The sequence below is a fragment of the Heliangelus exortis genome, chromosome 17 (genome assembly GCF_036169615.1).
Source record: "Heliangelus exortis chromosome 17, bHelExo1.hap1, whole genome shotgun sequence".
NCBI lineage: Eukaryota > Metazoa > Chordata > Aves > Apodiformes > Trochilidae > Heliangelus > Heliangelus exortis.
In genome coordinates this window covers 2,302,203-2,314,362 of record NC_092438.1, presented here as the reverse complement: position 1 = coordinate 2,314,362, position 12,160 = coordinate 2,302,203, and the positions used below count along the sequence as shown (strand labels likewise).

General features: G+C 47.0%; 1 protein-coding gene across 1 annotated transcript in view; it reads left to right on the top strand.

Annotated features, from left to right (window-relative positions):
* Positions 1-12,160, top strand: part of LMF1 (lipase maturation factor 1) — a 192,373-nt gene that overhangs the window by 46,068 nt on the left and 134,145 nt on the right. The window contains exon 4 of the mRNA XM_071760568.1: positions 10,802-10,950. Within this exon, the coding sequence (XP_071616669.1) occupies positions 10,802-10,950 (149 nt within the window). The remainder of the gene's footprint in view (positions 1-10,801; positions 10,951-12,160) is intronic.

The following is a 12,160-nucleotide window of genomic DNA, read 5'->3' as shown; positions in this document are numbered from 1 at the left end:
TGCTACTTAATAACCATTACTCTTTCTGGGGAATGAGGTGTAAAGGTTGTCATCTGTAATCTTGACATCAGGCCTGCAGCATTTTAATGAGTTTTTCTCTGTTGAAGCTGGAAATGGCAGGTTTTGGGTTTGCAAGGAGAGAAGACTTCTCAGTGCAGTTGATTTTTTGGCATTCATTCTCTAATTGCTAAAAAACCTGCTGCTTCCTCCTACATTTCCATCAGATCTTCTTAAAATCAGCAGAGCAGCTTTTTGATTTCCTTGAGGTCTGGGTTAGCTCTTCCTTCCTCCCTCCTGCTCCTTTTTTTATTTTTTTTTTTTCTTCCTTTGTTCTGGGAGGTTAAAGCTGTGGGTGTTGAGGTCCCATTAGTCATTTTGGCCACTTCTGAGCTCAGCTTGTTGAAAAACACCAGGAGGAAACTGGTTCTGAATTGCAGCAGCTTCACTGAAGCTTCATTCGAGTTGCTTTGCAGGGCTGTAGCTGGGTGGAGGGGTTCAGCTGGGACAGAGGGGATGTCCTAAAGGATGCAAAAATATCAATTTTATCATCTTGTCATCCTCCAAAACAGCCTTCACTCCAGACAGAGCAAATCCCCTTTTTCAAATCAGAACATTTTATATTAAAGGTACTGTAGTGTTTTTCTTGTCTACACAAATCCTGCTTTTTGCTTGGTTGGTTATTTGGCTCTTCTTAAAGATTTTTAGTGTGAAATACAGGGCAGGATTTTAACTGAAAATTCCACTTGTGGGTTAAAGTGGCTCCTGGAGGAAATGAGCCCTGTGGCCCTGTCCCTGGTGATGGTTGCTGGCTGGAGCACTGCTGCTCTTTCCTTGATGGAGTTGGGTTGGGGGCATCTGGGCTGGGCAAGCATTTGCTCTCCAGATCTGGTTGGTAAATGATGATGATGATGATGATGATGATGATGCCACATGGGGTCTGTGGGTTGTATATAACTGTGTGTGGATGGACATCTGCCCTGCTGTGTGCTGGGACCATTTTGGGGGCTCTGACCCGTGCACTGGTGAGAACAGCCTGGATAGTGTTGGACACAGCTGCTGGCTCATACTCCAAGTTTTACAGTCCTTCTCTGTGACCTTTTTTGCTACCACAACCTCTATTTCCTCTTCTGCACTCTCACATTCCACCTCAAACTGCCCATGACTTGTTCATGGTCTTTTTTTTGTCCCTGCTTACTGCAGATGGGTTGGACTAGATGACCTTTAGAGTCCCTTCCAAGCCAAATTATTCTCTGATTCTTGCATCTCCCTGTTGAGGTTGCACCTTTGTCCTCCCCCCTGTGATGCTGTAGCTGTTGGGTGGTTGTATCTGGCCTGAAGTTAAAGAACTGGGAAGCCTCTGTTCCCTGCTCCATGTAGAAAATCTAATTTTCAAGATATTTTTCTCCTCCTCCTCCGTCGAGGAGAAGATCAGGGAAGCAGAGAAAACTCAAAATGAGAGCTTCCCCCCAAACTGATGGGGAAGCCTGATGAAGGAGTCATCCCTCAGTGAGTATTTATCATCTCTTGCAAAAATTGATGCTAAATCTCTGATCTCCCAAGGGCAATGGGAATCACGGATGATCCAGCAGGAAAAATTCCCCCAGGATGCTTTTTATTTGGGGACTTGCTTTCTGTCTGCTTGCAAAACAGCTCTCCAGGTGCCTGCATGGGGTTGGTTTTAATTTGTTCTTGCTTGAAGTGAACAAGTGGGGAATGATAGCTTGGAAATGGTGAGGAAAGGGAGGCTGGTGGGGCTGTCAGGCTCAAGGTTGCCATGCAAACCATCTTAACAGCTGCTAATGGTTTCTTGAGCTGCCAAAGCAGCCTGAAGAGAGATTTAACACCCCACAGACACCTGTTTTTAGCAATTGAGCTCTGCCTGCACATGGCACAGTGCTTCAGGGGTCCTGTCCATAAAGAAGAGATAAAATGTGTTCAGCAGGTTGCTGGAGAAGGTGGGAATTGCTGGGTTTCTGCTTCAGACCAGAGCTTTCTTGGTGGAGAGTAAGCACAGTGGGAAGGAATCCAACCTGGGAGAGATGAGGACTAAAGGGATTATTTTTTCATGTATTTTGAACTGGGGTACATCTTCCTTTGGTGTCTCTCTGTCAGTCAAAGGACCCTGGGTTGCAGTGGCCTCCCAAGGTTCAGAGTGCTGTGCAGGATGGAATAAGGTGCCAGTTCTCCCAGATGCTGGAAAGCTTCCATTCCATCTCCACCTGTAGCAAGGTTGGGGTCCAAGGTGACTTTCCCTGGAGTTTTAGCCCCAAGAAGGTGTCAGAATTCCTACTTGCTGGATTTCCAGAATGAACGTGGGCTTATTCCTACTGCTTTGCTCCCTGGGACCACACAGACCACAGCAGGCACCAGAGCTGAGCAGAAAACCATCCTCAGGGTAGGGATTGGTGCAAAAATCCCTCCTGGGAGAGGAAGGGTGGGCTGGGGAGGCTGCATTACACACACCAGTGATGGCTTTCTGGTCTAGCTTGGCCATAGAATCCTAGAATGGGCTGGGTTGGAAGGGACCTCAGAGCTCCTCAAGTCCAACCCTTGCTCCACTCCCCCCGTGGTTCCCAGCCCATGGCACTGAGTGCCACATCCAGGCTCTTTTGAAATATCTCCAGGGATGGAGAATCCACCCCTTCCCTGGGCAGCCCATTCCAATGCCTGATCACCCTCTCTGTAAAGAATTTCTTCCTAATATCCAACCTAAACCTCCCCTGGCAGAGCTGAAGCTGAGCTGAAGCTCTGCCAGGGGAGGTTTAGGTTGGATATTAGGAAAAAATTCTTAAGATCATGGCTTCTTGTCTTACTGATACCTGCCTGGGAAAAGAGCCCAACCCCCCCCTGGCTCCAACCTCCTTTCAGGGAGTTGTAGAGAGTGATGAGGTCTCCCCTGAGCCTCCTCTTCTCCAGCCTCAACACCCCCAGCTCCCTCAGCCCTTCCTCACAGGACTTGTGCTGGATCCCTTCCCAGCCTCCTTGCTCTTCTCTGGACCTGCTCCAGCACCTCAATCTCCTTCCTGAGCTGAGGGGCCCAGAACTGGACACAGGACTCAAGCTGTGGCCTCCCCAGCAAGTAGAATTTCTGACCCAGTGGGTCCCATATCACCTTTTGATCAAATGAGAGGGGTTTATGTGAGGTGGATTTGGGGCTTTTCCAGTCACACAGGAGGAATGTGTAGAAGAACCACTGATTCCTGAGCAACTATGGATGTTCTGGTTTGGTAGGTTGAAAGTTTGGTCTTTGCCTTTCTTGTCCTTTGGTTATGTTACAGTTTTTCTTATTTTCTTTTTTTTTTTTTCAAGCAAAGACCTCTTAACTCTGGTCTTTGAGTGTGCCATTATCTTCTTTTCATCTGACCAGCTTGGGTTTCCAGAGAGAAAGCTCACCAGAAAACTATGACTGCCTTTTAGTTACATCACAGACTTCAACACAGAAAGGGTTATTGGAAAGAAAATCCCTTCCAGGTTATAATCCTTTGTCCCAGGGACCATTCCTGAGCGATAATCCAGATTTTTTCTTTTTTTTTTTTTGCCTTGTGCCATGGGAACCTGGCAGTAGATGCTCTCTCCAGGTCTGTGCAGTCTATACCTGAACCTTCACAAACTTGTGCCCCTTTCCTGGTGCTCATCCCTTCAGCTCCCCATGAGTTGTGGATCAGGGCTTGGGGCTTTTGGCCATGGGAGGGTTTTGAGGGCTGGTTTGAGATGAGATGTTTATCTCCAGAGATGAACCAGCCCTCACTGATAAGCAGCAATCCTTGCATGTGTTCTCCTTGCCTTGCTGGCCATGCTGGAGAGGTGCTGGTGGCCATGAGTTGATAGGAACACAGCTGAAATAATTTTCATTACTTTTAAGACAGTAATTAAATACAGTATGTACAGATCCCTCAAGATGACAGCCGCCCACAGAGCTAAAAACAGGAAATCCATTAACTTCATTATTTAAAAAATAAAATAAAAATCCTCCCAACTGATTCTTCTGTCATTTCAAGTTCTGCATGGAAGGAGGGCTAATTTAATGCTGCATTAGCTCACTGTTATCACCCTCCTGTTACCTAAGTAGTTTCTAATGACTACCCTGGAGAGCACTTGGAAGCTTTTAAAAGTTTTTATGCTTTTTTTTTTTTTTTTTTTTTTTTTTTTTCCTATGTGGTTTATACTTTTAAGAACAAAAGTTATTGATAACACTTTTCCAAATCTTCCAACAACATCAAGAACTGTTCTGTTGGCTGCAGAAACACCAAGTATCACCAGCCTCTTCAGCTCTTTGACAAGACAAGAAATTTGAAGTTTTTAATATGGGTGGTGGTTGGGGAAAATGGATTTGGCAGAGTTTGACTTGGAGAAACTGGTTCAGACTTTGGGCTTGTTGGTGTTTGAGGAGTGGGGTTGTGGTCCTGCCCAGGACAAGGTGCCAAAGGGGACCCTTTGGCTTTTATGGCTTTTATGGCTTTGGGAAGACTCAGGTTCCTCTGGGGAAGGTGCCTGGCAAGATTTCTCTTTGTTCTGAGATGCTTCAGTGAAGGTGAAGCTGGGGCTGCCTGGTGAGCTCTGTCCCAGAAGAGAGGAAAAAGCAGAATATTTCAACAGGTGGTTGCTGAGACATGAAAAGCTTCTGCCTGAAAGCCAAACCCAGTTGAAACTGGTGATCCTTTTGCCACGGGGTTTGGTGTGGCCATTATTTCATGCTGGCAGACACCAGATTTTTATTTTCTAGAGGACACTTTAGCAAGGCACTTCAAAAAAAAGCTTATCTTAGGAGAGCTGGGACCTTTCCTGTCCTTTGAGGAAGTTGTTGCTGTGATGAAAGTGGTCGTGATTTGTGGAGTATTCTGGGTTTAAAAAAAAAAATTTTAGAAGGAAAAAGCAAACCTATTTATTTTTCACGGGTGGGTTTTTTTGGATTTTTTTTTTTTTTTCTGCTTTTTTGAGATTTAGCTTTCCCAGTTGGAAGAGGGCTGGATTTGACCTGACTAAGGCAATATTGACTTATTAAAAGAAAAATATTGATACATCAGTACACTTATCACAACCAAATAGAGCAGCTTGTCCAGGGAGGTAGCTGAGACTTCATCCCTGGAGATCCTCAAGGTGAGGCTGGATGAGTTGAGGATGTCCCTGCTGACTACAGGGGATTGGACTGGATGACCTTGAGAGGTCCCTCCCAACCCAAATTATTCTGATTCTCTGAGCATTTTCCAATTTAATCTGTATTTCTGCAAGTGGGAGATGAGTCCAGGTGGCAGGGTGAAGGGGGATGCTGTGATGGGGAAGGTGACAAGGACAAGCAGTGGGTGCAGAAGCAAAGGGCACTGAATTTACTGTTTGCATCACTCGAACCACACGTGGTGGTTACAACAAATATCTGCAAAACTAAAAATCCTTGGTCAGAATATCCCGGAGGGATTTTCAACAGGTGTTTGAGTGCTGGCCCTGCAGTGGTTGTGCTGCTCCATTTCAGGGAGGTGGGGAGGAGGGAGGCTGAGGAGCAGTTAATCCCATTCCAGGGTAAATCACTCCGGGTTGGGTATCTCCTTGCTGGGGCTGCCGGGGTGTCTGACACACAATATTCATAGGCAGACAGCTGCACTGTCCTGTGCTGCCTGCAGAGAGCTGGGAAATGCCTCTGCATTGTAGGAGCATTTGCAAAAGTCCTCTCTATAAATTGGACGTGCAGGGTATGTGTAAACCCAAAGAGACAGTGCGGGGTTTCAGCCTTTGAAGGGGGGGAATTAATAAAAATAAATGATTACATGATTTCTGAGTTTGACCAGCTTTTTCCTTTTTCTCTCAGAAAACCAGGGTTTTTTTTAGTTAAAAATCAGAAGCTTCGTTCTCTTTTGGACCTGACTGTTTAATTCCAAAGGGTTTCTGTTCTGCTCTGCCTCGTGGCTTTCTCCCCAAATGTCCCTGTGAACAGCAAACTGGTTTGGGATGCAGGGAAGGTTCAGTGTGGAGGGCTGGGTGGGAAGGGGTTGCACTGCTTTTCCTCTCTAGCCACGGACAAGCTGCTGCAACTTAGCTGTTTTTTTCATCAAGCATTTGACAGTAAATAATAAAGATGAAAATTGGAAGCCTTAACGATATAATGATATATAATCTATATTCCATTAGAAATAATACCCTCTGTAGGGAGCCATAACGGGGCTGCTTTGGACTTTTCTGGAGACTGTTCATGCCAAATTGACCTTTTTTTTTTTTTTTTTTTTCTTACATGTTAAACACCAGTAATGTTTTCTACAGCACATCAGATGTTGCTGCCAAGGGGCACGGGCTCTGCAGAAGGGCTCGGGGAGACCGCGCGGTGCCGGCTGTCAGGGTTCCTCTTTCAAGCAGCAAATGGGTTTTGACTCTAGAGATCCCTTGCCATTGAGCTACAGTTCTCAGCTGAAAATGTAAACTCTTGGAGGATTTAGGTTTTATCTCATTTGGAAGAAGAAAACCATTTGCAAACCCTAAAAAGGCAAATGGGAAAGCTTTTGGGGTTTTGCGTCTTCCCCTTCTTCCCTGTTTTTCCTGCCCCCTTGGCACATCCTCCCCTCTTTTCCTCCTTCCCTGCCCCAGCAGAGACCTCTGGAAAATGCCAAACTCCATGGGAGCACGTAACAAACATTTGAAACGTGTGTGGGGCAAGTGCAGCCACCATTGGCAGTTCATTTTATTTCCATTTTTTTTTTTTTTCTTCTTCTCCCCCAAAACAACCACAACAACAACAACAACAACAACAAAAAGAAAACCAACCCAAGCCCGTGGCTCCCTCTCCGGCTGCGCGGGAGATAACAATGGGGTGCTTTGTGCTGCTCTGCAGCTGCTGAAATTTGACTAGATCCAAGTGAAGAAAACAGGAGCAGGTGGGTCAACAACGTGACCCTTTCGTTCCCAGCAGTATCAGTGTGCGCCGGGGCCGGAGGGACCAGGGTGAAGGTGAACCCCCCAAATCTAAGCCAGGCAATGAGGATGTGGTGCTCGGGGCTCTGAGGATGGGAGCTGCCTTGCTGAGATGGCCCTGATGCCTTTAAATACCTCGGGGTTTGTTGTCGTTTCTAAAATGGGGTTTGCTCCGAAAATGCTGGAATTGGGAGATGTCTCCACACGTGGAAAATTTGGGGTTGCTACAGGCAAGAGAGCTCCACTCTGTGCCCAGTGCTTTGAGTCCCACGTTGCTGTTGGTTTCTTGGTTTGGGTGATGCTCCATGGCTGCTCCTAAAACTACTGATGCCCAGTGCCTATCCACAGCCCCAAAGTGGGGGATCATTGCATTCCCCCCCATAGTCCCTCCAGGTCATGGGAATGACTTCCTTCATGTCTGCTTTTGTTGGGCTAGAGCTCCTAAAAGATGTCAAGAGTTGGGAATTCCTGCAGTTTGGAGGAGGGGTGTGGTTCCTGGTGTGTTTGGTGGAGATGGAGGATGCAGTTGGGTTGGACTCCTTTGCCTGGCACTGCCACACCAGGAGATGCATCCCACTCAGCAGCAAGAAGAGGAGGATAAGGACAGGGAGAAAAATCCTGTTCCTCCTTAGCTGCACAGGGCAGTTGTTCCTAAGGTCTTCTCTGCCAAGGTGTGATGAATTGGTTGACACCTTTCAGTGTTTTTTGGCTTTGAGAGCCTCAGAAGTGGTGTTAGAAGGTGGCAGTGCTCAGACTTCAGCAGTGTCCAGCAGACACATGGTTACAGCCTGGAACCTGTCTAAGATTGCAGGGGATTTTCAGTCTGAGGCATTTAAGGGGCAGACACGAACAACTGTTTGTAAGTCAGCAGTTAGAAAGGCAAGGTTTCTGTTGATGGATCTTTGTAATCTTGCTTTCTAATATCAACTTACACTGAAGTGAACGTGATCTGGAGCAGAGCTCCCCCCTTTTACGCTTCGCCCCGGATACAGTCGGGGTCTCGAACGATGCGTTCACCTCCTTAAAAAAAGATTTTTTTTTTTATTTTTTAGCTGTCAATTTTGAAGCGGAAACTATGCCTCGTGTTGCTCGGGGAGTAGCATCACTTTGTTTGCACACCCTGAAGCCTGGAAGAGGAATAACAGGTTCCACCAGGCTGAGGCCATGCTAAGCAGGGAGTGGTGACAGCTCTGGGGGTGGCTTTGGCAGTGGGAGGGCTGCCACGGGGAAGGGGCCACGGTGAGGAGCTGCTTGGGGTGGGAGAAGGATGGATGGATGGATAGAGGCCAGAGAGGAGCTTCCCCGGCTGAGGACAGGGTATGTGACTGCTTGGGTGATGTGTGCTAGTACAGAAAATTGATCTGCATGACCACATTACCAGCTGTGGAGCCTCAGGCCGCCGGGAAGAGGGTTGTTAATAAATCAGAGGTTTTCCGTGCGTGTCTGCAGCTTTATTGTGTTTTTGAGCAGGAACCCTCCGTGATCTCCTCCCGAGGTCAGGAGCAGAGCACAGCACTTCATCTGCACTGGCAAATCTCCCATCACCATCCACGGGGCTGGACAGAACTGAGCCACAAGCCTGGGGAGGTTTAGGTGAAGAGTTGTGCAGCGGGGCTGTGACCGGGGTTTGTCCTTGGCTGCACTTGCAGGCAAAGCCTCTTTGGTGCTGGTTTGGCTGTCCCCATGGCCACCCCCCTTGTCAGCACTGGGTGACTTCAGAGGTTGGTCCCAACAGCTGGCAGCACTGCTTGCTCCATCCCTGAGCTGTCTCCCTGCCTGGCAGGGCTCACAGTGGATTATGCTGTTGGACTGGCAGCCGTGGTGGTGGTGCTGGTGCCAGGATTCCAAGTTGGTTCTTTGGAAGCAGCAGCACAGGTGCAGGCTGAGCCCCTGCTCCAAGCACGTGTTGGGAAGGCTCCCTCTTGGCTTTGGGGTCACATCCACTCCGTCCCCATGTGCTGGGTGTGGGCTCCTGTAAATCATTTCACTCCAAAGAGCATCAGCCGGGATGGCACTGCCCTTTCCTGCCCCCTTCCTGCACAGAAGGAACACCAGAAATACATCCTAAGGAAATGGGCTTAAAAATTAAAAAATTGGAAAAGTTGCTGCCGTGTCCTGCTCCGGGGAGAGAAGGTGCAAAGGGCCAAGCATCCCTAGGGATGCCCAGGTTGTTGTCTGCCTCCCTGCTCAGCCATCCCACTGCATCCCACAGGTCTGCCAGGGGGAAGGACAGCAATTACCATATGAAAAAGCTGAACAACAGTGGGATGCTTGTGCAAGGCCTCTGCACCAGGGAGTTTCACTGCCCATTGCTGGGATTTGTGGCTGGGTTTAGTAACAATTAACCTTTCACATTTGGCTTCAGCCCTTGCTTTCCTGGTGCAGCTGCTTTTCTAACAAGAAACTTCATTTCTCCTCTCAGAAGCTCTGATTTTGGCAGTCGGGGTATCTGCTCTGGAAACCACAGGATGCATAGAGGGAGAATGTTGGGGTTTTTGTTTTTATTTTTTTTTAATGTTGGGTTTTTTTTTTATTTTTTATAACTGTTTGATGTCGAATAATCTGTTTGATTGCTGCATCTTGCATTTGAATACTGCATTTTGATTTAAGGGACCCAGTGCCTATTAAGGGAAATAAAAAAAAAAATTGCATGCTTGCTGCTTCAAATATTTTAGAGCTCTGAGTGACAATGTCAAGTCATGGCTTTTAAAAAAAATAACCTGATTTTGCAGTCAGGTGTCTCAGACCTGACTGGAAGAAATGAATGCTTTTGGGAAGTGTTTTCCTGCCTGTCTGGTGTGAGGGACCAAACTTTGGTGCCATTTAAAAAGCAGCAAAGTTCCTGGAGGACTCTTGGGAAGGAACATGGTTACAAGTGGCCCATGAATGCTATGTGGTCAGATTTATGTAGACATGAAGATGGGAATACCATCATCTTTGATGGCCCCCACAAGGTTGCTGAGTTTTCAGGAATTGTCCCCATTAGGGTGCTATTTTGTGTCATTATTTTTAATTTTTTTTAATGGCTGCAGAGTCCATTTGTATCACATGAAAATAGTTGAAAGGAAAAGGGTGTAATTAGAGGGAGGACAGTGTTGGGGTGATTTGGTTTTGGCATCAGAATATTGTTACTTCAAAACCTGGTGGAGGTTGGATTTCACCTGTCAAAACAGAACTGCTGTCTCCTGGCTCTTCCAGAAGAATAATTTCAATATTTATCCTCTCTGCTGTGCTGAAAAAAGAAAATACAAAATACAGATTTGCATGCAGTAGGTTGTAGCCTGGCTTTTCCAAGGCATCTGATATCCCAGGTAACAAGTTCACTTTGTGCTTGCCAGGCTGTGCTTTGAGCTCAGCTCCACCTGGTATTCAGTCCAGAGGAATTTTGCCAAATCCAGCAATGTATAAAACTGGCTTGATGGAGGATTTGGGCTTTTTTCACTATGATTTTTCTTTACTGTTTAAGATTCGAAGCTCCTGCTTGCACGTTAATGTTGGTGATGATTAAGACTTAATGGGATTTTAATTGTTTCCTTTTGAAGATCAAGACTGCCCCATATTGGCACAAATCCATTAAAACCAGTGGGACTGTTGGTGGGAGCACTGGTCAGTTCTGTGCCTGGGCCATCTTGCTTGGGCACTTAAATTGCTTTTCCTTTGCTTCAGGAAAGTTTTTACCTTTTCTTTGGCTTCCCACTGATGATGGAAATAACAAAAGTATCAGTGGGCATCTTTGGAGAAGAAGAGCACAACCCCATGCACCAAAAGTTGCTTCACAACCTTCCCAGTGGAGCTGAATTCTCAGTGTGTGATGTGTTTCAAATCTGTGTAAGGATAACTTACAGCTCTTGGACAAGAATAATAATTATTTTTTTTTTCTCTTTTTTCTCACATGTGGGCACTACAGGATGGGAATCACAGCTGCTGGAAACAGGGTTCCTGGGGATATTCCTCTGCCCCCTCTGGACCCTCTCCTGCCTGCCCCAGCACACTCCTCCTTCCCCCATCGTCATCTGGGCCTTTCGGTGGCTGATTTTCAGGATCATGTTGGGAGCAGTAAGTGGGACTTTGCTTTTATTTTATTATTTTTTTCAGGTGATGGCAAAAAGAGGATCTCATCCTAGCAGAAAACCTGCCCCTGATCCAGCAGTCCTCTGGTTGGGGAATTTTTTGGGGTTGCAAGAAAGGAGCAGGAAGCAGGGGACATTTGGGACTGGTTGGCAGTGTCTTTCAGTTTATGGTTGGTGTTTATTTTGAGGACAAACATATATAAGAATATCTGCACTGCTAGGTTGGTGCTGCTCCTGTGATTGGCTCTTGGAGAGGAAGAGAAGTGAAGTTTGAGACTTGAGCATTGATAAGGTGCTTGGGAATCCAGTGGGTACTTCCCAGGAGCTTTACCCTGAGTTATATTCCCTTTGTGGTGCTTGACCAAAATGTCATTCTCTGCTCTGGCTTTTCTAAGAGAACAATTGCTGCCTCGCTGTCCCAGTGCCAGTGGAAATTCCCAAGTACCTTGTAAAAGAATCCATCAGGAACTGACACATCTTTGTTCAAGTTAAGGTGTGGCAGGGTTGTAATCCTGTCACCTGGATCTGCATTTTGGCCATTACAAAATCTCCCCATACTTTAAGCTCAGGCTCATCATGGGGGTTGGACTAGATGATCTTTTGAGGTCCTTTCCAACCCTTAACTTTCTATGATTCTGTGATCATTGAAAAAAGAGATTGCAAGGGGACTGGAGGTTTGTGAGTGCAGTGACACAGTGCTGCTGGCATAAATGACACCAGCAGGACCCTTGGGTGGTGTTCCCAGAGGAGCTGAGAGTGTTCCCTGGCTTAGAATCACAGAATCCTAGAATGGGCTGGGTTGGAAGGGACCTCAGAGCTCATCAAGTCCAACCCTTGCTCCACTCCCCCCGTGGTTCCCAGCCCATGGCACTGAGTGCCACATCCAGGCTCTTTTGAAATATCTCCAGGGATGGAGAATCCACCCCTTCCCTGGGCAGCCCATTCCAATGGCTGAGCACCCTCTCCAGAAAGAAATTCTTTCTAATGTCCAACCTAAACCTCCCCTGGCACAACTTGAGACCTCTTGTGCCCTCTTGTCTTGCTGAGAGCTGCCTGGGAAAAGAGCCCAACCCCCCCCCTGGCTCCAACCTCCTTTCAGGGAGTTGGAGAGAGTGATGAGGTCTCCCCTGAGCCTCCTCTTCTCCAGCCTCAACACCCCCAGCTCCCTCAGCCCTTCCTCACAGGACTTGTGCTGG